The 26,223-nt window shown below is 40.0% G+C and overlaps 1 protein-coding gene across 1 annotated transcript in view; it reads right to left on the minus strand.

The window, feature by feature from the left end:
* FAM81B (family with sequence similarity 81 member B) overlaps positions 1–25,832 on the minus strand; it is a gene marked incomplete at its 3' end in the record, with an annotated part of 52,314 nt that extends 26,482 nt beyond the window's left edge. The window contains exons 1-5 of the mRNA XM_080804488.1: positions 25,793–25,832; positions 25,250–25,347; positions 22,348–22,412; positions 10,696–10,939; positions 5,711–5,829 (exon numbers count right to left, since the gene is read on the minus strand). Coding sequence (XP_080660614.1) covers positions 5,711–5,829; positions 10,696–10,939; positions 22,348–22,412; positions 25,250–25,347; positions 25,793–25,802 — 536 coding nt within the window. The 5' untranslated portion in view covers positions 25,803–25,832. The remainder of the gene's footprint in view (positions 1–5,710; positions 5,830–10,695; positions 10,940–22,347; positions 22,413–25,249; positions 25,348–25,792) is intronic.
* Between the last annotated feature and the right edge of the window lie 391 nt (positions 25,833–26,223).

Raw genomic sequence — 26,223 nt, forward strand, 5'->3', positions numbered from 1 at the left:
GCTAATAACAAACCATAGTGGCTTCTTGCTCTGCTCCTTCCTGCTGCTCTCAGGTCTCCTCAGACACAGGGGCCTGTCTTTGCCCCCAGTTTCAAAGGGTCCTGGTGCAGCCAACTCCTATGCCTTTTGAGAATTCTGTGCTATAAAACCACATCATTCTCAGCTTGTCACACAGGTTTAGAATTGGTTTTATTATGTCTTCTAAGTCAGTTTCTACATGTCTGTCTGTCTAGGTTCAAGATTGCTATGCTGATATCCTGTCTTTGTGGGTATGTTTAAAGAGAAACATTATTATTTTTTTTTTAAAGATTTTATTTATTTATTTGTCAGAGAGAGAGAGAGCGAGGAGCGATAGAGCGAGCACAGGCAGACAGAGTGGCAGGCAGAGTGGCAGGCAGAGGCAGAGGGAGAAGCAGGCTCCCTGCTGAGCAAGGAGCCCGATGCGGGACTCGATCCCAGGATCGCTGGGATCATGACCCGAGCCGAAGGCAGCCGCTTAACCAACTGAGCCACCCAGGCGCCCCAGAGAAACATTATTTTTGCTGTGGGTTTAGTGGGACTTGGGGAAGGAGCAAGAGTACACGTGACTGTTCAATCAGCAATCTTTTATCTCTTTCTTTTGTTCTTAACTTCTTTGAAACCAGGAGAACCTTTGGTTTGAAGTCGTCCTGTGTTTTTCTGATTAATTCCTCTCACTGGGGTATGTTTAGCAATCTTACGTTTTTGTCTGTCTGTCTATTGATGGTGGTGGTGGCAATTTTTATGCAGAGCCTAGATTCCTCCTAACTATCACTCTTATATCTTTGAATGATTCTGACCATATGCAGGTCACCAAGTCGATTTGTGATATGAAAACTGTTATTTCTCTAGGTCTGGTGGGGGGTGGGGTGGGGGAAAGGGTACATCTTCCCATTTTGTCCTCAAACACTAGACGTATATTTCACAGCCCATCATTGAGTCCTAGGATTCTCTGTTGTGACACTATAGGCCTTCTCCAATTCTTCTGCCTGTAGCAAGTTCAGTATGTCTCTCAGGTGTGAATTTGCAAACACAGAGGTAGGTCCCCGATGATTGTATCCTCAGCTACACTCCCCAGCCACTCTGTGTTACTGACCCGAATCTCTAAAAGGCCATTTCCTCTCTCTCCTATTTCCCATCTGAGCTCCTAGGTAATATTGCTCTGTTCAAATTATTTGGCCGATTAGGACTTTGACTCTTGATTTGGAGCAAACATTATGTTTAAGGTTGGGGGAGGACTCCACTGGTCCAGACATCACAGTATCTGGTAAGTGGACTTTGTGGTCAGCTGTTGTGGCAACCTCTAAGTTATATTAAAGATGGAGTTTTTGTTTCCTTTCTTATGTTTTTCACTGGGTTTAAGTTGTCTCGAGTGAGAGAAGTGATGTGAAAATATTTTTTTTTCAACTATCTTTAATCAGAAGTTCCTACTCACACAGGTTTAAAAAGTTGACAATACCCATGATATGGTTAGTGTTCTCCAAAGAATATGACTTTTGCTTTTAGTCACCTACCAACACAATTTACTATTTTTTCATAAGCAAATCCGTCTTCGAGTCCCAAATCACCAAGTGTGGCTGGAAGTTTGGCATCCCTCTGGCTTCAGCTACAGACTGTAAATCATAGCCATCCCTATGGGAATTCTTTACATATTTGCTTTTCCTCATTTGCCCTTGAGACTCTCATCTACCACAGAGAGGAGAGCGTATCAAAAGCAGGCCAGACAACTTTGAGAACCTCATCTCATCGCAAGCACTTGCTTTTAAACTGCCACTTCTTTTAGAATAGGAAATAAGTTGCAAAATTCAAAGCACATTGCCATTATTAAATACTGAGTTTGAATTATTCAGCAGGAGACAGTTTGCTAGGAATTATGTTAAATTAACCAACTTAATCTCAGTTAAGCCAAAATATAATTGGAATGAAGGTCAATATATGTGGAAAGACAGTCACTAATTCGGTCTCAGCTTGTCCATTTGTCACTTGCCTGGCAAAAATACACAAAACGGGAGAGGATGGGTGAGTTTAACTCTCACGGCTTTTAGCCAGGTTCTGTCTCAGATTAACAAATAGATTTAAGAAATTTTCCTAAAAAGAAAGACGTTCCAAGGAGAAATAAGACCTTGTCCTAAAATCACTACTTAAGATTCATGGGGAAGATAATTAAGCTATTGAAGAGTCAGATGGAGGACTGGGAGGCCCTTGGTCTCCCCCTCTCTTCTGGATGCACCAAATAAACAGCTACACACAGATGAGGTACCTCTGAGAAAAATCCGGAAACTAATATAAAGACTCCTACGTATCAGGCAGCTAAGAAAATACTGAAATGGGTGGGAAAAGCTGAGACACACTCATGCTGTAAACACCTTTCTTGGTACAGGGCCTTCCTTACAACTGGGGGGGGACCCCTGCAATCCCAGCTTCTCCCTGAGGAGTGACGGGTTTGAACCACACAGCGGCTCGAGAGACTGGCTTCCAAATCACCCAATTCTAAGAGCCGATGGGGCTCATTTGCTAGTCCCTTAGGACCATAGAAAACAAAGAGTTAGTTTTAAACAACCACCAAAATTAAAAAATCGACAAAGGATCTAAGTAGACATTCATCCAAAGATGACATACAAAGGACCAACAGGTACAATGAGAGGTACTTGACATCACTGATCATCACGAAGCTGCAGATCAAAACCACAATGAGATATCATCTTATACCTGTTACGATGGTTATTATCAAAATAATAAAAAGATAACAAATGGTGACTAGTATGTGGAGAAAAAAGAACTCTTGTATAGTGTTGGTAAGAATGTAAATTGGTACAGCCATTGTAGAAAACAGGATGAAAGTTCTTCAGGAAACTTAAAATAGAACTATTACATCATCCTGCAACCCCTCGTCTGGATATATATCCAAAGGAAATGAAATCAATACTTGGAAGAAATATCTGAACTCCCACATTCATTGCAGCAATACGCATAATAGCCAAGAAATGGAAACGACCTAAGTGTCTGTTGACAGATGAATTGATAAAGAAATTGTGAGATACACACACACACACACACACACACACACACATTCACACACACGCATTCTGATTATTACTTAGACTCCAGAAAGGAGACATTGTCATTCGCAAATACGTGGATAAAACCAGAGGACATTATGCTAAGGTAACGAAGGAAGACGCAGGAAGAAAAAAAAAATACATCATCTCATATAGAATCTGAAAATGTAAAATACATTGAAGCAGAGGGTAGAATGGTGCTTATCCAGGGTGAGGAGGTGGGGGAAATGCGGAAATACTGGTCAAAGAGTACAAAGTTGTAATTAGGTAGGAAGAATATGCCTAGAGACCTAATATACACTGTGATGACTATCGTTAATAATGTTGTATTGAGGAATAGAAATATAGTAAGAAAGTAGATTTCAGATGCTCTAGCCACACACATAAAATGGTAATTTCGTGAGGAGAAGATATATTAATGAGCTTGACTGTAGTAATCATTTGAGTATGCATATATATATATCAAATCATCATGTTGTAGACTTTAAATATAAATAGATTTTATTTTTAAGAAAGGAGACAAAAAAAATTAGAGCAGAGCAGAATGAGTTGCATATCTTGTTCTTGATATTATTCCATTCATGTCATAGTTTCATTTAAATCTGTTATTTTGTCTTATATGTAAAGCAGGATTTACAGAAATTGAAGAGTAGGTTTGTGAGCAGTTTGCAGAAAGAATAAATAGTTGAGGCATCATCAGCACACCACCAAAGGAAACCAAATTCCAAGTTTTTTCAAAACAGATGTTTGGTGTTTATCTTTGCAAAATCATGGCACGTCTAAATCCGATGGTGGGTTTGCTCATGTTTGTTTTATCATCTTGCTTCATGACTTACCCAAATATTATAAAATTTCCTTCATGTATATCAAATATGATATAATGAAATAGAGAAGTTTGTATATTTTATTTTTTTAAAAGATTTTATTTATTTATTTGACACAGAGAGAGAGATCACAAGTAGGCAGAGCAGCAGGCAGAGATAGAGGGGGAAGCAGGCTCCCCACTGAGCAGAGAGCCCGATGCGGGGCTCGATCCCAGGACCCTGAGATCATGACCTGAGCCGAAGGCAGAGGCTTAACCCACTGAGCCACCCAGGTGCCCCGAGAAGTTTGTATATTTTAGATGTATAAACGTATATTTATAAATAATATAATTACATCTCTGTGTGTGTGTGTACACACATAGGTACTATTCCTGTAGGTTCTGTTTTCCTAATGTCTGGTACCTGTTCTGCACTTTAATGGCTAGTGCTTTAGTTTCAGCCCTTGACATTTGGCACCTTGATTGCAATAGGCTTCCTTTCATTTTCATGCTTCCTTTCTGTACCCCAGCAATTCAGCTAATACTAGAATGTCACTAAATATCTCATCTCCTTACTCACGATCTTCCCATGGTTCCTTATAACCTTCTACATGAAATTCATATCTCTTACCTTGGCCCACAAGATCCCTCAGCATCCAATCTGGACCACCTGTGAGCTTCATCTCCCCATCTCCCATCTCTCCCTAAATGCAAGCCCCAGATACCAAAACTAAAACACACTTCTCACAGGTATCCCCTTGAACCTGTCACAGTAATTCATCTCTCAGTTCTTTTGCATGTATTATTCCTCCTATACGAAGTGCATTTCCCGTCCTTTCTTGTCTAGCAAACTGCTATGGATCCTTCAAAACTCATCTCAAGTGTCACCTCCTTCAGGAAGACTTCCTTGTGCCTCAATCTGATTTGGCTATTCCCATGGCACCACAGCCTCTCATTGTAGCGTTCATCTCATTCCTTACATTTGGAGCTTGTTTCCCCAGGTAGACCATAAACCTGGGGCCATGGGGAATTGGAAGTGGACCATGTTGCTGAATCCCTGAATCCCAACATGGTGCCTGGCATACGACATAGAGCTTAATGCATTTTTTGTTGTTGTTAAGTCGAATGGATACTCTAAGAGAAGTTTGTCCTAGGTATTGATCAACTAATCCTTATTTGGTCATTAACATCTCAGAGCAGATTAACAAGATGGAGGCTGGGTATTCCAAGAGAGAGGAAAGAGGTGCTGGCAGAAGATGTAGAGTTGCAAAGGTGTCTATAGTCAGCCATTCACAAGTGATCTTTAATATGCCTATTAGAGTGGTCCTGCCATTGTCAAGATCCACAGATTTTTGCTAACCTGTATAGCATTAATTCTTTTGATTCAGAAATAGCATTTGAAAGATGTTCCTCAAAATTTTATTCCATTAGGAAGTAAATCCCTTTTGTTAGATTTTTATACGTCATTCTTATATATTTTAAATGTTTGAAGAATTAGAATTTGACACATCTGGGAATTTTGTTTGTGGCTATGAGGGCTGTGTCTTTGTATAAGATGTTGGTATTTGGACAGTCAAGGGATATAAAAACAATACCATCCTTGTCACTTTCAGATGGAACCAAACCGGATGTTGTGTAGAAGGGGTCTCTTATAAAACCCTTGAGTCTCACAGGTGGTGTGAGGCTTTCAAATTCTAGCATACACTTTCTCAATTACCACCTTGTCAGTTTAGCTTCATGTAAAGATATTATCTACTTTTCTACTACATGGAACTTATTTGGGAATGAGAATTCTGTGAGCAAGAACTATCTGCTACATGTTTCTTCTCACCTGGCTACTCTTCCTCGAAGATCTCCAACTCCTTGAACGTGTTTGGTGTTTAGCTCCTGTACTGCAAAATTAGTTCCTGTGGCCACCTGGTCTCGAGCTCTTATTTGGTCTTCCAAAACCTGTACATTTGAGTGAAAATTCCCATTAATTTCCCATCACACATGATAAGAAACTATAGTTTAAAGCAGAGGCTATCAAATCGAATGCCTTTCCTAACGAGGCTGGTAGTGTAAATGAGTGAGAGAGTCCTATGTCAGAGAGAGGCAGTCCCTGCCTTACCTAAGGGGGCAGGGATGGCCTGATCCCAACAGACTGTTGCCAGGTAGGAATAATAGCTCCGTAGTATTTCAACACTAGCCAGAAATCTAGATTTTATGTTAAACATTTCAATTTCTTAAAAAAGATTTATTTCAGAGAGAGAGAGTGAGCACAAGCATGAATGAGGGGAGGGGCAGAGGGAGAGAGAGAATCCCAGCAGACTCCCTGCTGAATGTGGAGCCTGATACGGGGCCCATCCCCTGACCCTGAGACTATAACCAGGGCCAAAACTGAGTCAGAAGCTTAACCGACTGAGCCACCCAGGCACCCCTAAATCTTTCAATTTTGAAAGATTGACATCTTAGTCAAAATCCTTTATAAACACGATATGGGCCAGATAAAACATATTTCTTGTGCTGTAAATACCCTGAGTGCCATTTGGCCATGACTGATATAAAAGTTTTTCTACAAAAACCTCTTTCAGAATTGGTGGTAGGTTTGGAAAAGGGATCTTTATATGGCATCAGGCAATACCCTTTACAGATTGACTCAGAAGCAAAGTGAAGCTAATACAACTAACACAAGCAAAATCAGTGAAAAAGTGAAAAAGATGTATTTTCTCGGTTTTTTAGAGAGCACTAGAGATGGGTGGCTTAAAGTGTGTTCAGATTTTGCCCTTGAGTATCCTTAGTCATGTCCTCAGTAGTTCTGACATAGAGCTAAGTGTCTTACACTACCAGGTTGGTGGTTCCAAGCATAGTAGTTTGAAATTTTTTCACACTCATATGTAAGTATTAAGTTAAAAATTAAAAAAAGATTCTACTTGTCCATTGACAAAATTTCTATCTTACTTGACATTCAAACAAATTCTAATGTGAAGCAAAGATATATAAAATAATTTGTATTTATCCATAAAAAGTGAGAGTATAAGACAAGTTCATGATTTGGGGAAATGTTTGAGTTGCCCTATTTGACCAGGGCCTGAACTATTTAAATTTACGTTTATGAATTTTTTTGAGGAAAAGGAGGATTTTTGTAACAAATGAATGATAAAAATTTTAAAGACCATATACAGGATCTTTCTCATTCATAAACTCAGCAGACTGAGAAGACCCAAGGGCAAATAAAATTTTAATTGAAAACAAAGAAGTGTCCAGAACACTAGCTAGAGTTTTTTTTTTTTTAATTTTATTTATTTATTTGACAGAGGAAAGATCACAAGTAGGCAGAGAGGCAGGCAGAGAGAGAGGAGGAAGCAGGCTCCCCGCTGAGCAGAGAACCCGATGTGGGGCCCGATCCCAGGACCCTGAGATCATGACCCGAGCCGAAGGCAGAGGCTTTAACCCACTGAGCCACCCAGGCGCCCCTGTTTTTATTTGTTTTTGCATGTGTGTGGGTGTCTTAGTCCATTCAGGCTGCTCTAACAAAGTATCACAGACTGGGAAGCTACTAAAGAACGGGAAGTTATTTCTCACAGTTCTGGAGGCTGAAGTACCAAGGTCAGGGTGCCGGCATGGCCCCCTTCTGGTGAGGGCCCTCTTCTGGGTTGCAGACTGGCTGCCTACTTCTTACCATGTCTTCACATGGTAGAAGAGGCTGGGGAGATCTATGGGTGGTTTTTTTTGTTTTTGTTTTTGTTTATTAGGAGGGCACTAGTCCTGTTCGTGAGACCCGCACCTCCTAATACCATCACATTGGGCATGAGATTTCAAAATGTGAATTTTGGGGGACAGGGGAGAGACACAGACATTCAGACCGAGGAATAGGTATTATTTGGTTTTGTTTTGATAAAGAATTGTGATGAAAGGGAAGTTGCCCTACTGAACACTGAAACATGTGAGACAAGGATAAATGCATCAGTGTAGCTAAGTAGATATGCATACCTAAATAATCAATGTAATGTAATGAAGGCCTTGGTAAAGATAAGAAAGAAAGGTGCTATCCTTGAGGCTCACAAATCAGTGGGGAGGGGGTAGAATTTTACAGATGTTGTTGGGATCTCTGGTTATTTATTCAGAAAACAATCAATTTAGATCCTTACCAACAGACATCAATACAGATTTTAGAAAAGTTGACTGAAAATATAAATAAAAGGTTACTCCATAAAAATAACAGATAGTACAGGTGATTGTTTCAGTTCTAAATGAAGATATTTTGATTCTTAAAAATTAGAGAGAAATCTCAGAGCAAAATATTGGAGTGTTGAACCTTGTGTAAAAGTTGATAGAAACATTGTAAATACAACTAAGGTGTAAACAACAAACTGGAAAAGCATTTATAGTAAATGTATGGCCAAGGATTTCAGTTCTGTTCTTCAATCAACACGGACTTGGTGGTGAAAGCCAATTAGGCCCATCTTTTTGTGTTTGGTGTTTGGGTGTTTGAAATCAATCACAGTGAGAGTATTAACACCATGGAAACAGGTAAACATGACAAACCAAGTTTTTATCTGCCAGAAAATATTTCACTGCTGGTTTTAAACATTTGCCAAGGTACCACCAACTATTATCCTTAACTAGTGAAAAAAATCTCAACAAAGCAATAAGAATTAAAAAGCACTAAAACTCCAAAAATTAAACTGGCAAAAGGCATTAGTAGATGACTGACAGAGAGGATGCAAATGGTTATAGGCACTTTTAGAAAGTGGGGAAAAAAAAAAAAAAAGAAAGATCTCATTTCTTTCCCATCAGTTTAGCAAAGTTAAAACAGCAAATCTCAATGCTGGCATGGGCACACTGAAAAAGCATTCTCATATAATGCTAACGGAAGTGTAAGTAAGTATCAACTTTCCGGAAACATATTTGGCAGCATGCATCAAGAGCTTTTCTAGTGTTCACACCCTGGAGTTCCACTTCTAAAAATATACACTATGGAAATAAGCGAAATACAGACATACATTTATGCACAAAGTTACTTTAATATTAAGATAATAAGTTAGGAAATCATGGTGCATGCACCACACAAAGAACCTTTAATGACACGTGAGAGTTTATGATGTAATTTGATATTAAAACAGTGCTTATCAATGTAGTCTCAGCCTGAATGGAAAATGTGGAAGGACTTGAGGGACATGACTTGGGCTGTTTGTAGAGATTGCCATTTGCTGGTGGAATTATGAGAATTTTTTGCCCCCAGGTTTTAACATTTTTTTCTAAGTTTTCACAATAATTATAGTGAACAAGTATTGCTTTCATAAGTTGTTGGGGAAAAAAAACACAAGAAAGCAATGGTATACATAAAATTCTTTTCTTGAGTTTCAATTAATTTTAAAATTTGTAATTAGCTGCCAGCTTGAAAAACAGATAATTTGATTATCGAAAGGAATAGCAACTTAAGTGTTACCATTATGGTTGTTTAAAAACAATTTTTTTTCATCCCTTTCAAAGGCCCAAGTCAAGCTTCAGCTCACACTCAAACCTATCTTGCTGGTCAGTCTGCAAGGGCTGACCAAGCTAATGACTTTACATTTTTTAAAAGAACACTGAATAAAATCTATTTCTCTGTAAAGTGATTGGCACTTTATAGACTTAATTATTTACTAAAGGTAGCCTAATGGTTTCTTCTTGATAATTTTTAAAAAGATTTTATATATTTATTTGACAGAGAGACACTAGACACACAGTGAGAGAGGGAACACAAGCAGGAGGAGTGGGAGAGGGAGAAGCCCGAGCCCCCTCAGTGTGGGGCTCAATCCCAGGACCCTGAGCTCATGACCTGAGCCGAAGCCAGACACTTAACGACTGAGCCACCCGGGGGGTCCCAGTCTTCTTGATAATGTTTTAACTATGTTATCTACAGACTTTAAAATATTTTCTAATTCAGTTTACTACACAGACCAGTTCTCCTCATTTCCCCTATAAGTGCCAACCCCTTAAAAGGATTGCAAATATTTTGGGATTTTATAGTTTTTAGAAAATGTTTTGTCTTTTTTCACAGCTAATCTATGACAGTCAATTATTCTGGGAAAAGAAACTCTTAGCAAGATTTCTATTGATCTGGAAACTTTTCCCTCCTTAATGTTAAGACCATTTTATTGAGGTATAATTAATATGTATTAAAAGGTACAAGTCAAAGTGTATGTCTGGATGGATTTTGACAAATATAATCAACCATGTAACAACCACCCAGATAAAAATATAGACCATTCTAGAAGCATTTTGGTATTTCTGAGAATGCTATTTTCTTCTTAATTACCAACAAGTTTTGACTTTTAAATTGGTATCTTATTTTAGCACTAGTGCTGTACTTGATTTTGTCATTATCTCAAAGGCAATGAGCCACTAACCTCTTGTCACTTTCTTAACACTGTTATGCCTAGAAACATCTTTGACCACTTTGAGAAGTACATTGACTTTTGGGATCAATTCATTATGTGCTAAATACTAATAAAATACCTTTTAAAAGTTCACTAAGATTTTTTTATAATTACATGAAAAGAATCTTGGAGATTTAGATTCAAATGAGCACTTAAAAACATTATCTGACATATTGTTAAATAATTCTCTCTTCTGTCGTAGAATCACACTAAATGCTTTTTGAACAGAATTTCCTTCTACTTTTTGGCGTAAATGAGCAGTTGAAAAGTTGAACTGTTATCCTCTGGGGCCACTTGTTGTAATCATTTAAACTTAAGCTATAGTGACCCATTTCTATAATTGAAAGATGATATTGGTGGTTGGTAATTGTTGTCAAGCAATGATGCCAACATATGGAAAATAAAGAACTACCTCAATATTTTGGCTGAGTTTTTTGACAATGCTGGTGATGGTCTGAATATGGTTCTCCAGTAGCTTCCTGGCAAGCAACTCCTCTTTTTGAAAGCCGTGGGTCCCCTGAAGACAAGCAGAGATGTCCTCCTTGATGCGGAAGGCTTGCTCAAGGAGGAACGCGATGGTGCGCTCCTGGTTGTTCAGTCTGTCTTCTAGCTGACTTCTCTGAGTGTTTGGAATCACAGGAAGAAAAGAATGACCCCTGGTCAGGGAAAGGAAACAACACCAGTGGCGTTACAAGAATGAGTTGGAGGAACCGGAAGCAGAACTTGGATCTTCACTTCTACTCCAGTCTTGTCTCCCCTGTGGGGAAGTTTGGAACTTTGGGAGGACTCTAAGCATCTGCCTGGTTAGATCCTGGTTTGCATCTCATCTAAGAAGATCTGACTTTGGCCTTGGTCTTACGTTATGCGTTTTTCATGTTCCCTAAGAAGGAATCATTTCATACTTTACCCACCTATTCTAACAAGCCGAAGTTAGATCCATAAAAATTCAATGCCTGAAAATTCCACATTGAAGGGAGTGTTGCCTTCTAAGCTGGAAGAAATGATAGCTCAGAGGCAGAGATTCACAAAGGACTCAGAAGTTCAGTGGAAGAGTAAACACAGTGAATTAAAGGAAGAGAGCGAAAGGCTAGGGCTCTTTAGTATTAGGGTAAAGAAACATGCAAGATCCTGGTAGCCCCTACTGGCATGAATATATTCCTCTTTCCTTTCACAGATAAACTCTTGAAGGACAGGCTACTTTTGATCTGTCTTTTTTAAAATTTTCTTTATTGAATTTACTTTGAAAGGAAATGAGTTACCTAGTTGCTCAGGGGTTTCCGGGCGTACTATGGTCTTGACTCAAATGCTGACCTAGCATGACTGTGGGCTTCCTATCTTCTCTCCCTCCTAAAACCTTGGAGGATCTAGAAAGGAAACTTAGAAAACTGTGAAAAACCCTTGTGCCGTGGGGGTTATTTTAAACTGGTGAATGTGTAGGGTATCTTCTCCTCACTCGTTTTCTTTCTTTTTTTTTAAAATTATTTTTATTATTTATTTGTCAGAGAGAGAGCACAGTAAGGGGGAGCAGCAGGCAGGGGGAGAAGCAGGCTCCCCACTGAGCAAGGAACCTGATGTGGGGCTCAATCCCAGGACCCTGGGATCATGACCTGAGCCCAAGGCAGGTGCTTAACCAACTAAGCCACCCAGGCGTCCCCTCCTCAGTCATTTTCTATCTTAAGACCCCATTTCATCTTCTCCCCAACATTTGTCATTATCTAAAGTTATCTTACTTCTTTGTGTTTATTTTCTGCCCTCTATCACTAGAATGAAAGCTTCCTGTGGGCAGGGACTTTATCTAACTTGTTTTCCACATTGTCTCCAACACTGAGAAGAATGCCTGATATGTAGTAGGTACTCAATAAATATTTTTTGATTGTTTTTGTTTCTAGCTAGACTGTTTGTTCCCTTAAGGCTCAGTTGTTGGAAATTGGGGCGGTGGGGGGATGGGAACGGTGCCGTAAATCTACAGGTTGGAAGAGCGTCAAGGTTTACAAGTTTCTCCTCTTGAGCAGTATAAAGTAGCCTCAGCCTGGGTGAGGCTCTTCTTTCCTTTCACCTGCACATCTGAGGCACAAAGAAGGCTTTGCTAAGGGTTCCATTAAATTCTCTCTACCACTCATTTGACTCAAGTATGTTCTTCTGGAAAATACCAAATGGAAATATATATATATATATATATATATATATATATATATATATATATATATAATCATACACACACATATTCCATTATTCCATTCCTTTAAAACCCCAGCATGCTGACGGTGCTCTCCTGGATTGGCTGTGTGAGTCACAGGCAGAAGGGAAGAGGATGTCAGGCCCTGCCGATGGCGACACATAGCCTAGTGGCAGACTGCAGATTTACTTGTGATCTTCCTTGAGCGAGCGCTTCTTTCTGGCCCCTCAACATTCTGCAGCCTAAATGTGCCAGTGAAAGAGTGTTTGGTTCCTAGTCTTCCATCCCACATAGACACTTGTGAATGATGTTGCATTCCTCTCGAAATTGAGTATTTGTGTACTCTTAGGTGTTCCCAGTGTGGCAGACATTGTCAGTGAACTCACAGCCACCCCTCCCCCACCCCCACTGCTTCCACCTAATTTGGTTGATCCTCCCATCCCCCATGTCCTTCAGCCGGGCATGTTAATCATGGTGGTCTCCTTCTTCTGGGTTGAGATGTAATTGGTTTAAGTAGGAGCATGTGGAACAATTCTGGCCAGTCTGGTGAAAGGAGAAACCTCCTGTGGGGTTTCTAGGCAAGGTTTCTTTGCTTTCAAGAAGAGATACATAAGAAGAAACTTCCCACTTCTTTGCTGGATGTTGTCATGTCTGTGTGCAATGTCTGGAGCTGCTGAAGCCATCTTGTGATCATGAGGGAGAATAGGATGGCAGGGAGGAAGGATAGAAAACACCTGCTTAATGACATTAAGTCTCTAAATCAAACTCTGGATTGTTAAAAATGTGAGCTAATCAACCATTTTGGCTGGAGTTTGTGTTATGTGTAGCTGAAGGCACTGTATCTATACCTAATAATCTACCAATAAAAATAACAGTTGAAATAAAAATGCTAGTCAGTATTTACTAAATGTCTACTCTAGTCCATGCTTAATATATAATGGCCTATCCCACAAGGAACTTAGTCTAATTCAGTGTTTCTCATAAAGAAACTTGAATTAGTACCATGGGGGTGGAGAAGGGAGGGAAGTTGTTACAACACAGATTCCTTGGCTCTACCATAGATGCATTCGACCATCACCTTAAGGGTTGGGAGGGTCACCGCAAGAATATATATTTTAAATGAGCACTTAGGTGTTTCTAAATGTCTTCTAAATGTTGAACATCATTGATTGAAGACTAGGTCAAAGGAATTAGTGAACGATATAAGGCAGAATATAATGAAGTGTTGATGTGTAAAATAGAGACTATGAGCTCTCAAGTCATGTGGATAGTCAGAAGCAGTCGGCAAAGTGGTAGACAAGATAGACCGAGGGTAGAATATGGGTCCCGCCATTTACCAACCAAGGGTTCCAATTAATTCATCCTTGCATGGGGCCCCCAGGCCTGCTAGGCTGTATGGTTGTGAAGTTCTGGATGGTTCTTGTGAGAGGCACAGGGTTGGGGTGGTGAAACCAGAGAGCTGCAGGGTTATGAAGAGCCCATGTTCTCTCATGCTTCGGGGGTGCTATTGGCCGGTGTCAAGACTGTATCCAGAGAGAAGCATGAGGAATCAGACCGAAGCCAGCAGAGGGCCAGGGGAACAGGACTGCCGCCTCTGCTCAGATGCCAGTCTGTGGTCCTGCCTGTCATGATGGGCCTTGAGGATGTTGCCATTTGACCCACTGAAGGAAGCTTCTGGGGAGGGCAACACCTCGTGCTATGCAAGTATATTTTCCTGCAACCCCAGGGACAGTAACTGACTTATATGAATGATGGACTTTATGATTTCTTCTACTTTTTAAAGTTTTTTTTAAGAAGTTCTTTTATACCTAAATGGAGAGCATTCCTTTTTGTGATTTCTTTCTTTCTTTCTTTCTTTCTTTCTTTCTTTCTTTCTTTCTTTCTTTCCTTCTTTCTTTCTTTTAAAGATTTATTTATTTATTTATTTGACAGACAGAGATCACAAGGAGGTGGAGAGGCAGGCGGGGGTTGGGGGGGAGCAGGCTCCCTGCTGAGCAGAGAGCCTGATGCTCAATCCCAGGACCCTGGGATCATGACTTGAGCCGAAGGCAGAGGCTTTAACCCACTGAGCCACCCAGGCGCCCCTCCTTTTTGTGATTTCTTTTCCTGCTTAAGGTTTACTATAGATTGGGGATTTTATTATTATTTATTAATGATGCCTAATAAAGCTCTAGATAATGCTCTGTTTAGTTCTATTTACATGTTTCCTGCAAGATAAACATAGGGCTTATATATTTTCCCACTTTCATTACCGTAATAAAAGAGAAGACTGTTCTGCAAGTGAGCTTTCTAAATCAACCACCAGAAAAACGCACATAGGAACATTCTCAGTCTTCGAAGAGAGATTCCAGATACCATGGTTCAAAGCGTCAGACCATCCAAATGGTTAAAACCTGAATAACAAGATGTGGTCACTCGGATTCTTTCAGTAAGTTAAAAACAAGAACAAGCCCGCTGTTTTTATTAGTGTGTTCTATCAGTGGGACTTATACCTAAATTTAACTGTGAAAACAAAGAAATGACTGAATATTCCAGACTAGTCCAGATGGAGTTACTAACCACAGGAGAAAGAATGCCCGGGGAGGGGGGGTGGGCTTTTCAGAGAGATATTTGGGCTTTACATAAATCATTGATTATGGAGCTGACAACGGAATCAGAACAGATTTTCCACAAACTCCGAGTTCTATTTCTCTGCAATTCCGTGTGACTTGGACCAGCTGTGCTGTTGCTGGCAGATGCCTCAGCACAGAACCTCTCACTTCTCTGCCTGTTCTGTTCTTGTGAATAGAGCACTAAATTTACTCAGGAGATTCTGATAAACATTTTGGCAACCTGTAATACTCAAGACACAAAAATGGGAGAGTTGAAGGCCTTTTCTAGAACAATGAGGAGCAGAACTGAAGAAAGTTTTTGCTTGTGTGTGATCTATTAGGACCAGTTCCATTCTTGGTGCCTAGAGTCCTGCAAACAATGTACATGTAAAGTAACATTTTAGGGAACATTTTGGATGCCTCACAAAAATAACCTGTAAGTGACTGTGGCACAATGAAACTAAAAAGATGTTTTCTGTAGTTTCTCTTGTTGCTTGTTTCTAACCAGATGGATTTTGGCAGCTAGAGAAGCCTCCATTGCTGAGTTTTACAAAATACCAAATGCTCCAAGGCCGTAAGGGAGGCAACTCCGGTTTCATGGGTACAGTCTGGGAAGGTGTAGACCAAAGCCAGTGGGAGGCACCAGCTCGAGGTCTGCACGGAAGAGCCTGGAAAAGACAGGACTCTAAACAGGGACATATCTGAGAAGAGACTGGAGAAGGAGACTGGTTGTGGCTAGTTTCTAGTGAAAAGTTATATACATATGAATGAAGAAATATATATATATATATATATAATATATATATAATATATATATAATATACTGAATACTAACACCTCCTGTTAGTAAAATTTTCAATAAAATCCAGAATGAATGATGTCCTTGCAGTGATTGGCTTTCTTGTGGGAGGCGTTCAGGTGTTCCAGGGTCTCTGTGTGAATGGAGATGGGATAGGTTACACTTACAGGCAAAGCGTGTGCGAACTGTGGCAGCAAATTGTTTGAGATATGTGGAGCTCTTACTGAGTTTTGTAGTGCTTTTGTGATGCTTTTCCATACTGCCTGCTATTTTGGGGGTATACGTTTTATTTATGGGAGTCTCCAGGGTAAAGAACACTGTATTTGGAACCTGAAGACAGGGGTTCCAGTGCTATCTTTGACACTGACTGTCTTTAACCTTTCTTAGGTTGTCTAGGAGAGAGCTCTTTGTGTCCTTGGAGATCATGACTCGTGCCTGATCCAGTTCATTGAAGGATAGCAATTTACTTAATGTACTTGAAATGCTTTGTAATGTCAATAAGTATCATATACTTATGTTCTTATGATGATTATTAGATGGAATTATTAGATAGTCATTATTAGATGGAATTATGGACTGAATTGTATCCCTACAAAAAGATATGTTGAGGGGCTCCTGGGTGGCTCAGTTGGTTAAGCGTTTGCCTTCGGCTTGGGTCATGATCTCAGGGTCAGGAGATCGAACCCCAGATTGGGCTGTCTGCTCAGCAGGGAGCCTACTCCCCCCCCCACCACGCCCGCCTCTCTGTCTACTTGTGACCCCACCCCCCCTCAAATAAATAAATAAAATCTTAAAAAAAAAAAAGATGTTGAAGACTTAACTCTTAGTACCTTAAAATGTAACTATTTGGAAATAAGGTCACTGCAGATGTAATTAGTTGGGAAGATAGGGTAAGGTGGGCCCATAATCCAGCATGACTGATACCCCTATAAGAAAATGGCCATGTAAAGATGGAGACACAAGAACACCATGTAAAGACAGTAGTAGAGATTGAAGCAGTGCATCTAGAAGCCGAGGAACACCAGAGATTGCCAGCTGTCACCAGAAGCGGAGAGAGAGAAATGAAACAGGTTCTCCTCAGAGCCCTCAGATGAAACCAACCCTCCCGACACCTTGATTTCAGACTGCTGACCTCCAATCGTTAGGCAATAAATACCCGTGGTTTTAAGCTCCCCAGTTTATGAGACTGTGCTCTGGCAGCCCTAGGAAACTAAAAGAGATGGTAAATTACTTAAGAGAAATTCCTAACCCAGGACAAATGTAAGGAACTTATTACTATACAAACTTCTCTCCATATAATGCTTATAGTCAAGACACATCATTTCCATAAAAATGATTTCATTTCATCTCCACCACGACAAAGGTAAAATTTTCCTCAATTCTCAGTTGGAGGTTGGCAGTAACTCTGGCTGGGAAACGTCTTAAGCTGCTTCTTTGACTCTTTTTCCTACATCACAGCAACTTTACTCAGGCCAGTTGGAAGCTCTTCCTGTTACATTGTGTTTTCTCAGGATAATTATGTAACTCCTAGTTCCCTTTCCCGACTTGGCTGGTTTCTCTCTCAGTTCTAAGGGTCCTCTCTGAGGCTCAGAGGCTGGAGGGGCTCCCTCTCTGCTCTAAGTTCTCTCACTTGAGCAGAAGCTCCTACATGTGGCAAGAACCCAGAGGGCCTCTTGGAGGTGGCGGGGAAGCGCTGAGCTTCATCAGGGCAGCCACTGCTCTGACCAGTTTGGGAGGTGGGGAGGTGCTGCGGATCATGCCCGATTCCTGCAGCTGTGCGCATCCACAGCCAGAGTCTCGTCCATCACAGCCAGAGGGCTAGAGATAGAATCTAGAAAATTCTAGAGAAGAACAAGAGACTGTACTGAGGCTGATGGGGGTGTCTCCCAGGCACAGCTAAGATGCTAGGAGTCCAGACCTGCTACACCTCGCAGAGGGACCCGCATGGAGGAAGATCAGAAATCTAAGGTTGTATCACATCTTTCCTGCTCCAGGGATGGACTGTGGGTGAAATGTCCCTGGTTGTTGTGGTTGACCCACACGTATTGAGATCACTGGCAGGGCATGTGGATAGAGGAATGGTCAAGAAAACAGGCATCGGAGTAACCGGAACATAGATTTCAGAGTTAGAATCTTGGTTCTGTCACAGTATTGTGTGTGGACAAATACTTGACTCCTTTGAACCCCAGGGTCTTTGTCTTTAAAATAGCGACGCTGCCTCTGTCTGGGTTATTGAGAGGATAAAATGAGAAGAGGATGAAATGAGAAGATTGCCAAGGGCTGAGAGCTGGAAGCTTTAACCATGAATATGGTCAGTGGGACCAGGCAGCTGTGCTGGGTGCGAGAAGGTTTGCCAGGTCCTAAGATCCTTGCTAACAAACACGGTTTAGAACTTTCTCTCCTGGGAGCTGGTTGCCCTCATGGATGGAAATGATATTGCAAAATAAAACCCAAAAGTTGTCCAAGGTAGCATGACCTACCCCACAGAAAGCTCAACCAACAGTCTTCCTTTCTCGTGTCCTGTACTGTGCAATATCTGTCTTCATCATGGAGCAAAAGTGATGCATCAGGTCTAATAAAATGTCCACCATGGCACTGAGAGAAAAACTTGAAAATAAATACTTCCTAGACCCCGAATGCCATATTCTACTCACAAGGAGAAATCATCAATCATGTCTTATTTTGCCCATTTCACTTACTGATAGTTTTATGGATCCAAGTTTTAAAAACCCTTCTTTGGCTGTCAGCCAGACCCTTCATCCTCCCAGAGGGTACTCCTGAGAGAATTCCCGAGATATATACTGGCTAGAGCCCAGGCTGGACAATTTCTCAGTACCAAACAACTTCATTTCCCTGGCCCAGGGACATGAGACTTGAAGTTTATACTTTTCTCTTCTCCATTCCTGCCATCTTTGCCCCCATGTCTTTTCAGCCACCTCAGGAACGTCCTGCTTAGAAACTTTGCTGTTTGCACACACGAACAGAGGGCCAGCTCCCTCATCTCCCGGGTTTTGCTCATATCCGACTTCTCAGTGAGGCCTGCCCTGACAGGCTATCCAACAATGAGTGTCTCTTCCTCCTGCTCAAATGGAAAGTCCATGAGGGCAGGGGGCTTAATCTGTCCTGTTCCCTGATGACTCTCTAAGTGCCTGGCATTGTGCCTAGCACATAGTAAATGCTCAGTAAGTGTTTGTAAAGTGAATAAAAGGCAAATAACCAGTTTTAGAAGACCAAAGAATTTTAGGGATGGAAGAGACCTCAGAAATTATTTGATCCAGAGATAAGAATTTTTCTTTTTCAATAGGGTCAAGTGAAGAAAAATAAAAAAAAAGATGTATTGCCAGAATTTTTTTTATATTCAAAATTAAATCCCATGGAAGAATAATCTATGTTCTTAAATCCTAGCCACTTACTCTATGACATAAAAGAATGTTCATGAGAAATTGTGAACAGAGTTGGGAAATAGCAAACCGAGGCAGGTTTCTCATCTGCCTTCCGGAAACAAAATCTGGATCTGATCGTGAGCACGGGCAGCCCTCGGGACTCCGCTGCTCATCATCACTGAAAACGCCACCCCATTTTATAGAAGAGGCAGAGACTGCCCATAAAGAAGAGACATCTTTTTTCTCAGGGTCCCAAAGATGATTAGGGGCGGATTCAAGAGTGGACCAGAGAGGTCTTGGACTCCACACAGTGCTCCTTCCACCAGCAGGGGGGAAAAAAAAAAAGAAGGAAAAGGAAAAAGACTTTGATGCTTTCTATCAATTCAAGCTTCAACGAGCACCGACTTACACCATCATTGTGAATCAACAAACACATGGGGCAATCAGAATTATTTACTGCTTTTAATATAATGTCACCATAATTGTCCTATAAATGATTGCAAGCATTCCGCCTCCCCCTGCTCCATGGATTAATAATATGACCTAACATTTAACAAGCACTAATAACGTGTGGGTGTCGTTCCAACTGCCTGAGGCTGAGCGGAGCCCTGTAAGCACTGGGTCCTGCCAGTCATTAATTGTGCGTGTCTCTAGACAAAACTTCTTCATCCCTGTGGGGTACATATTGCCTCTTTTTTTGTTGGATTTTTACTTTTTTTCAGTTGTGGTTAGTATTTGGTTTTTTTTTTTTTGTATTTCCTATAAATATTCCCATATAGATTTATAAAGCAGAACCTCTGTGAAAATGCAATATATATTCAGGCAGCTTAATGAGTTGATAATGACTTTTGCTTGTGTAAGTACCCTGTTTGCATATCAATAAATGTGTTGCAGCTCAATGAGTAGTATGACTTGAAGGATGAAGCGATTTTTAAAAAATTGTTATTTTTCCACTTATTTTATGGCATTTGACCCGTCAGTTCGAAGTATCTGCGCTGAAGATTGAAATGCCGGAATGCCATTTTGCTTTTCCAGTTAAACAGCCACCTAGGAGTTTGCTGCACTAAGCAGACTTGTAAACATCCAGTGGTTTCCCACGACTCTCCATTAAGTCTATCGGCTATGTTTCCGCAGGAACCGATATTCAGTGCACCATGGTAGGCTACTACTTGTAGGGTTATCAGAAAACATAAGGTTATACAATCCTTGCCTTTTGAGAGTTCGGAGCCTGCTCTGGGACATCACAGGGGAAAGGTCAAAAACAAAACGAAACAAAAATAATTAACTATCTCTGGTGGCAATAGAAATTCTAGATATATGGCTTAGAACATAAGAGAGCGGTTTGGGGGAAGATCGAGGTAGAAATGAATTTTGGGACTAGAAAATCTTCATTATGCTTTTGCTTTGAGTTATAGACTATTTCTCCCCTTTTGTCTTAATTTTAGTTTCTCTGGAATCCAAGAAATGGCAAAAATTTCCCTGGATTTCTTTTCAAGTTTATTACAGTCCTCTAGGAATTTGTTCTGTCATCTCCCAGGATGTAGGTCAGCAGCCCAGACTAAAGAAATCCACTTGGGTTCATACTGGAATTTGACAGATCAGAAGAATGATTTCTATTTTCCATTTATCATGTGTAGGTTCAGGTAGGGAAAAAACTCCCTTTCTTCCTTGGATGGCAAGGTTAGCTGATATATCCATGTAAAATAATTATTTCTATGTATACCACATTCATTTTCCTTCACTTAGAAAAAAGTCACCGATCCAAGTATTGTATTTTTAAACATTAAAAAAATTCTTTTGTCTTGTTTGATTTCATCTTCCCTAAATTATTGGCCTTATTGTCTCATAAATAAATAAAAGTATGGGCAGCATGAAAAGAGGGGCCGAAATGCTGTGGTTGGAGTATTTGTGGTGTGTTAATTCAGTTGGCTAAGGATCAGGGAAACTCTTAATTGTGAACATATTGTAATAAAAATCTGTGAGTTTAAAATTTTTATCATCTTCATTGTTAAAGGTAATATAAAAAATGAAAATCCAGTATTCAGATTTTTCTCTTCTCATTGACTCATTTCATTTGTTTGATAACTCTTCTTCTCTGGTCATAATGTATATTTTAGGATCAGCGTTATTTTTATTTTATTTTTTAAAGATTTTATTTATTTATTTGAGAGAGAGAGAGAGAGAGAACATGAGCAGGGTGAGGGGCAGAAGGAGAAGCAGATTCTCCACTGAGCAGGAAGCCCGATGCTGGGCTCAATCCCAGGGACTCTGGGATTAGGACCTGAGCCAAAGGCAGATGCTTAAGTGACTGAGCCACCCAGATTCCCCAGGATCAGAATTATTTTAAAGCTACAGTGGGTCCAAGAGAGCTTCTAATCTAACCTCTTCATTTGGCAATGGAAGAACCAAAGCCAAGAGACATGGGACTGACTGCCTGAGGTCATACAGAGATGAAATCCCAAGAGTCCTAAAACATTCATTCATTCATTCATTCATTGTTCATGCATTCATTGTTGCTTCGACCAAATCCTCCTTCTGACCAAAATAGAAAACTACTCAATTGAATATGCGTTGCTTCTGTGATCCCACCTTTACCAACTGGAATTCGAGGGTCTTTGGACATTGTATATGTATCAATAATATGTTATTATCAATACATATCAATAATATGTTATATCTCCAAGACCTTCTCTGGATGAGTTCCAGGTATGGCACTATAAGCAGCAGAAACAAAATTTTCTGATGATTCATTTAATATACTTAAAAATTTCTGAGTTTTTATAATGAAATGTTAATAGATTTATTTGGTGTATTTTGAAAGTCATCATTAACTCTATCTAATCTGTCCATGTCATTCATTGCCTGCATCGTATGATTCATAATCTATAAGAACCTATAGAAGTTACCTAAAGAGAAGGCTATAAAACTGGCTTGTTTTGTCAAAAAGAAAGGAATAGCATAGAGAAGGTCATCTTCTGAAGTTGCTTATGCTGTCTCTTCTAAAAGCAGAGAACCAGTTTAGTTGAACTCAAAGATCTTAGTCAGGCACTTTAATCTCTAGCCGAATCATTAAACGTAGTAAATAGTTAAAACTGGTTGTAATTTTCAGACTTACTTGTCGACATACTGAACTAGATCTGTAGAATTCTTGGTTGACATTGTGGCAGGAGAAAATCTTACCTGAAACAAAGGTCATGGGTTTAAAATGTATCATCAGCTACTTTATAGTAAGTCTTATCCATCTTATTTTTATATAAATATTTTAACTTTAAACAAAATATTTACTATAAGCCATCACCCAGTTAGACTTGCACATGCTCCATCTAGTATTTCTAGAGACTAAAACCAAAATCAAGTTCTAGAAAGATACTAGAGAGCCTCATTTTGTATATTGGTATCACAGTCAAGAGAAACCTTTTGGATGAGTCAAAACCATGGATTATTCTTAGAAAAATTTTTAATGAAATATCCAGTGATTATTGAGTGAGTTATTAAAGAAGTTCTCACAGAGTGAATTTACTCCAACATGCTAATTTCTGAGGGGAATCACTAGTTTTCAAAAACAAAGTCCAAAACTAGAAATCTAGGTTATCCAGATAATTTTGTTTTCGAAGAAACCTGGGTGTCAGTTTATTACAGTCAATGAGAAATGAAAGCAGAAGAGAGTTTTGTACAAAACTTACTAGTATTGAACATAGTTGGCCGTATGAACTCTTAAATAATTTGATAACTACTAGAAAGTTCCCCTTGTACCAAAGTTCATAATCTGGCAACATTTCTAGGAGGAATGAGACCACCCAATCACTCACTGTTTGACATTTGCCAAAACTGTTCTAAACGCTAATGTTCTTCATTTTTAAGATCAAAAACAGGACATAGATTTATGCTCATTTTAGTAGCCCGTCACCGAACTGGATTCAATCAGGAGATATGAGTGGTATTGTGCCTCAGTTTAAAACTTAACAAAATCGTTTGCTGGGGTATTTTTCTTAGTTTATGTTATTGTACACCACCATGCTGACAGAGTAGATAAGACCCACAAATAGAAATCATTCCTTTTGCAAAACTACGCCTTCTTAATTTAGCACCTAAGAGACTTAACTGGAGAGCTCTCTCCTCCAATAAAACTTAAAAAAAAAAAAAAAGTAAGTCTATTATCAAGGAAGCTAATAAAAACCCCTGACAATTGTTAGCCTCTCCTGACCCTGCCTTCTAGGCGGTGGACCACTGGCATGGTTCGAGGCTGCTCGACATGGAGCCAGTGACCTCCATAATCATGCTTTAGGCTCTCTCTCCCCATTGCTGAGTGGGCTTTGAGGCTCCGAAGCCAGGTCTTCCCCAAGAGGATGGCTACACTGATCCCCTGGGCACCCAGGGGTCTCATGTGAGGGAAACCATCCTAACTACCTCCAGAACATTGCTGGCCTTCTGCTCTGCTTTGTGTTTGACTCCAGTTTTGAGCCGGAACAGAGCTGGGCCCTGGGCTTGTGGCCTACTCGGTGTCTGTTTTTCCTTCTCACTTCTCCACGGTGACCCTGAACTGGTCTGGCTGTGGTATTCGATCAGCACTGGCTGCTCCCTGGCCTTCGTCTGACACCTAGGAGCCCTTTCATTCCCTTCTGTGGCATGAAAGGCTCTGTGAATACTGAGTCCAAGGACGCCAAATTACCGGGTGATTGTCTCCTCTCCCCTTCTCAAGCGAAACTGTTGGATATATATCTTTTACTTTAACGGTATTTTTAAGCCTTGTTTTGAAGACTGTAAATAGCATCCTCTTAAAAATGCAGCTACAGTTCACCTACTTTTAAAGTAGCACATGTTAAACCTGAAAATGGAGGGAAATTTGGAAAAATACAGAAAAGTAAAAGATGCAGAAAAAAGAAATTCTCATTGTAATTGTACTGTCTATAGAGAGAAAAAGCTGTTAACATTGCAGCCTGTTTGTCTCCTTTTCTATGCAATTTTTGATGTATCTAAGATAGTATGTAAGTTTTTATATCTTTGCTAATTGCTTATGGAGACAGCTCTGTTTCATCTCTGTTCCTACAACCTAGAATGTAATTATCTACCAATTCCCACAAACAACTTGGTGGCTGCTCCTGGACTTTTTACATGTATCAATTTTCACCTGTCTTCCAGCAATACCTTAAAATGCTGTGTTCCTTTATGGCTCGGTTAAGGCCTATAAAATACTTTCACATATAGGATGTCCTATAAGGTGGGAATCATTGTCTTTACTGAAATCCTACCATATTGCAGAAAAAATTTAAGATGATTGTTTTTATAGGTGAGAAAATCTGAGGATTAGAGAAATAGCAGACTTACTCAAGATCATATACATGATGATAATAATAATCATTATAGCAACTGACTTAGTCCCTCTTACTTGCTAAACCCTTTTTTATCTTAGTGGTTCATTCAAACCTCACATCTTTGGATGATAGGCCTAATTAGCCCATTGCATAGAGAGAAAACAGAGAGGTTAAGTAATTGCTGGAGGTCACACAGCCCGTGGGTGCTACAGCCAACAAGATGCAAAAACCAGTGCTAGATACTGGGCTCACTTTCCAGTGCTCTTTCCATCACCAGAGGCTGCATCCCGTGGTGAGATCTAAAAATACTGCTTCTTTGAATGTTCTTTTTCATTAATGACAAGTACCAATAAAAGAAACTTATTTAGCTATTCTCTTTTTCATGGTAGAGATGAAGTCTGTATCTTGAATTTTTCATAGTTTCTTTTCAATCTTTATAAATAATAATTATCAAAAATTTTCTCCTATTTAGCTCTGCATATTAAAAGTCAGTCCAATGAATGCATTCACATATTGAGACCCTTTTTCCTTTCAGCTTGTGTGGTCACCAGCGACTTTGTCAAAGCAAAACAAACAAGAAATGTAGGTAGAGTGAAAAGAAAAACAACTCTTCTAGGACTCCTTAGAACTCTCTGAACAACACTAAACTTTAAAGAAGCTGAACAAAATATTCTATTTTTACTATGAATGTCTAAAAGTACTTGCTTTCTTTTCTTGGTCATTGACTGAGCCACGAAGGGGGCCATCAGTTTCCTTCGGCTGTTCCTCTGCAGTCGGGGAGACACTTTTGTTTACATCTGTATCTAGGCAACCAGAATGCTGAATCAGATCAGGAACTAAAGCAAGTGAATTTTTGCCCTGGTGGTTAATTTTTTTTCATTTTTTAAATTAAGGGCAGTTTCTGTACATAGAGTGAAGGTTAAGGGAGGCTTCTCATTTATCTTACACTCCCCTCTTCTGTCCTCCCCTACTTCAATGCTTCACCAAACCCCCATCACACCCATCATCAGCTAGAAGAGTTTATCGTCCCAGATACTTCCATTAGATGCTTAGGAAATTTTGCTGAGATGCAGCCACTTAGATCAAACTGTTATAAAATAACAGGAAATGATTTTTCACTCTATTGTGCCCAAACCATCCAAGGATCTCCTTTGGGATTTATTACCTTGTTTATATGTAGTAAGAAATGTAAGTAAGGTTGTCAAGGATGAGAATTTAGAGACTTTGAAAAATCCATGCGATAAATACCTGAGCTCATGATGCTCGATTTCCTGGCTTTATTTTTTGTTGATTTGACTTTTTTTTTAAAGGGAGCAGAGAGTTTTTTAATTTTCTTTTTCAGAGAGCCAAAGCTCTAAGGAAACCTGGTTGCAATCTGACTAGAGTCTTTATGTTTCTGGGACATCTTCCCAGGGTGGCTCAGGAGGATTGTGACTGCAGGAAAGATCTGTGACGTCAGTGAGGTTGGCCTTCACACTTGTCAAGTCCCTGGGATTTCAGAACTTCAAAGGTTTTTCTTAGTACTCACTGTTGTAAAATCATTAGGTCCTTCGTCTCCTGGTCCCGTTGGGTGGAGGTGGGGGTGGTTAGGCTGACATTTCACACCCTTCCCCTGATCACACCTTCACATTTGATAGGAGACCAGTTTCCTTCAAATTAGACCAAGAGAATGAACTTTG

This window comes from Martes martes (genome assembly GCF_963455335.1).
Source record: "Martes martes genome assembly, chromosome: 5".
NCBI classification, from domain to species: Eukaryota; Metazoa; Chordata; class Mammalia; order Carnivora; family Mustelidae; genus Martes; species Martes martes.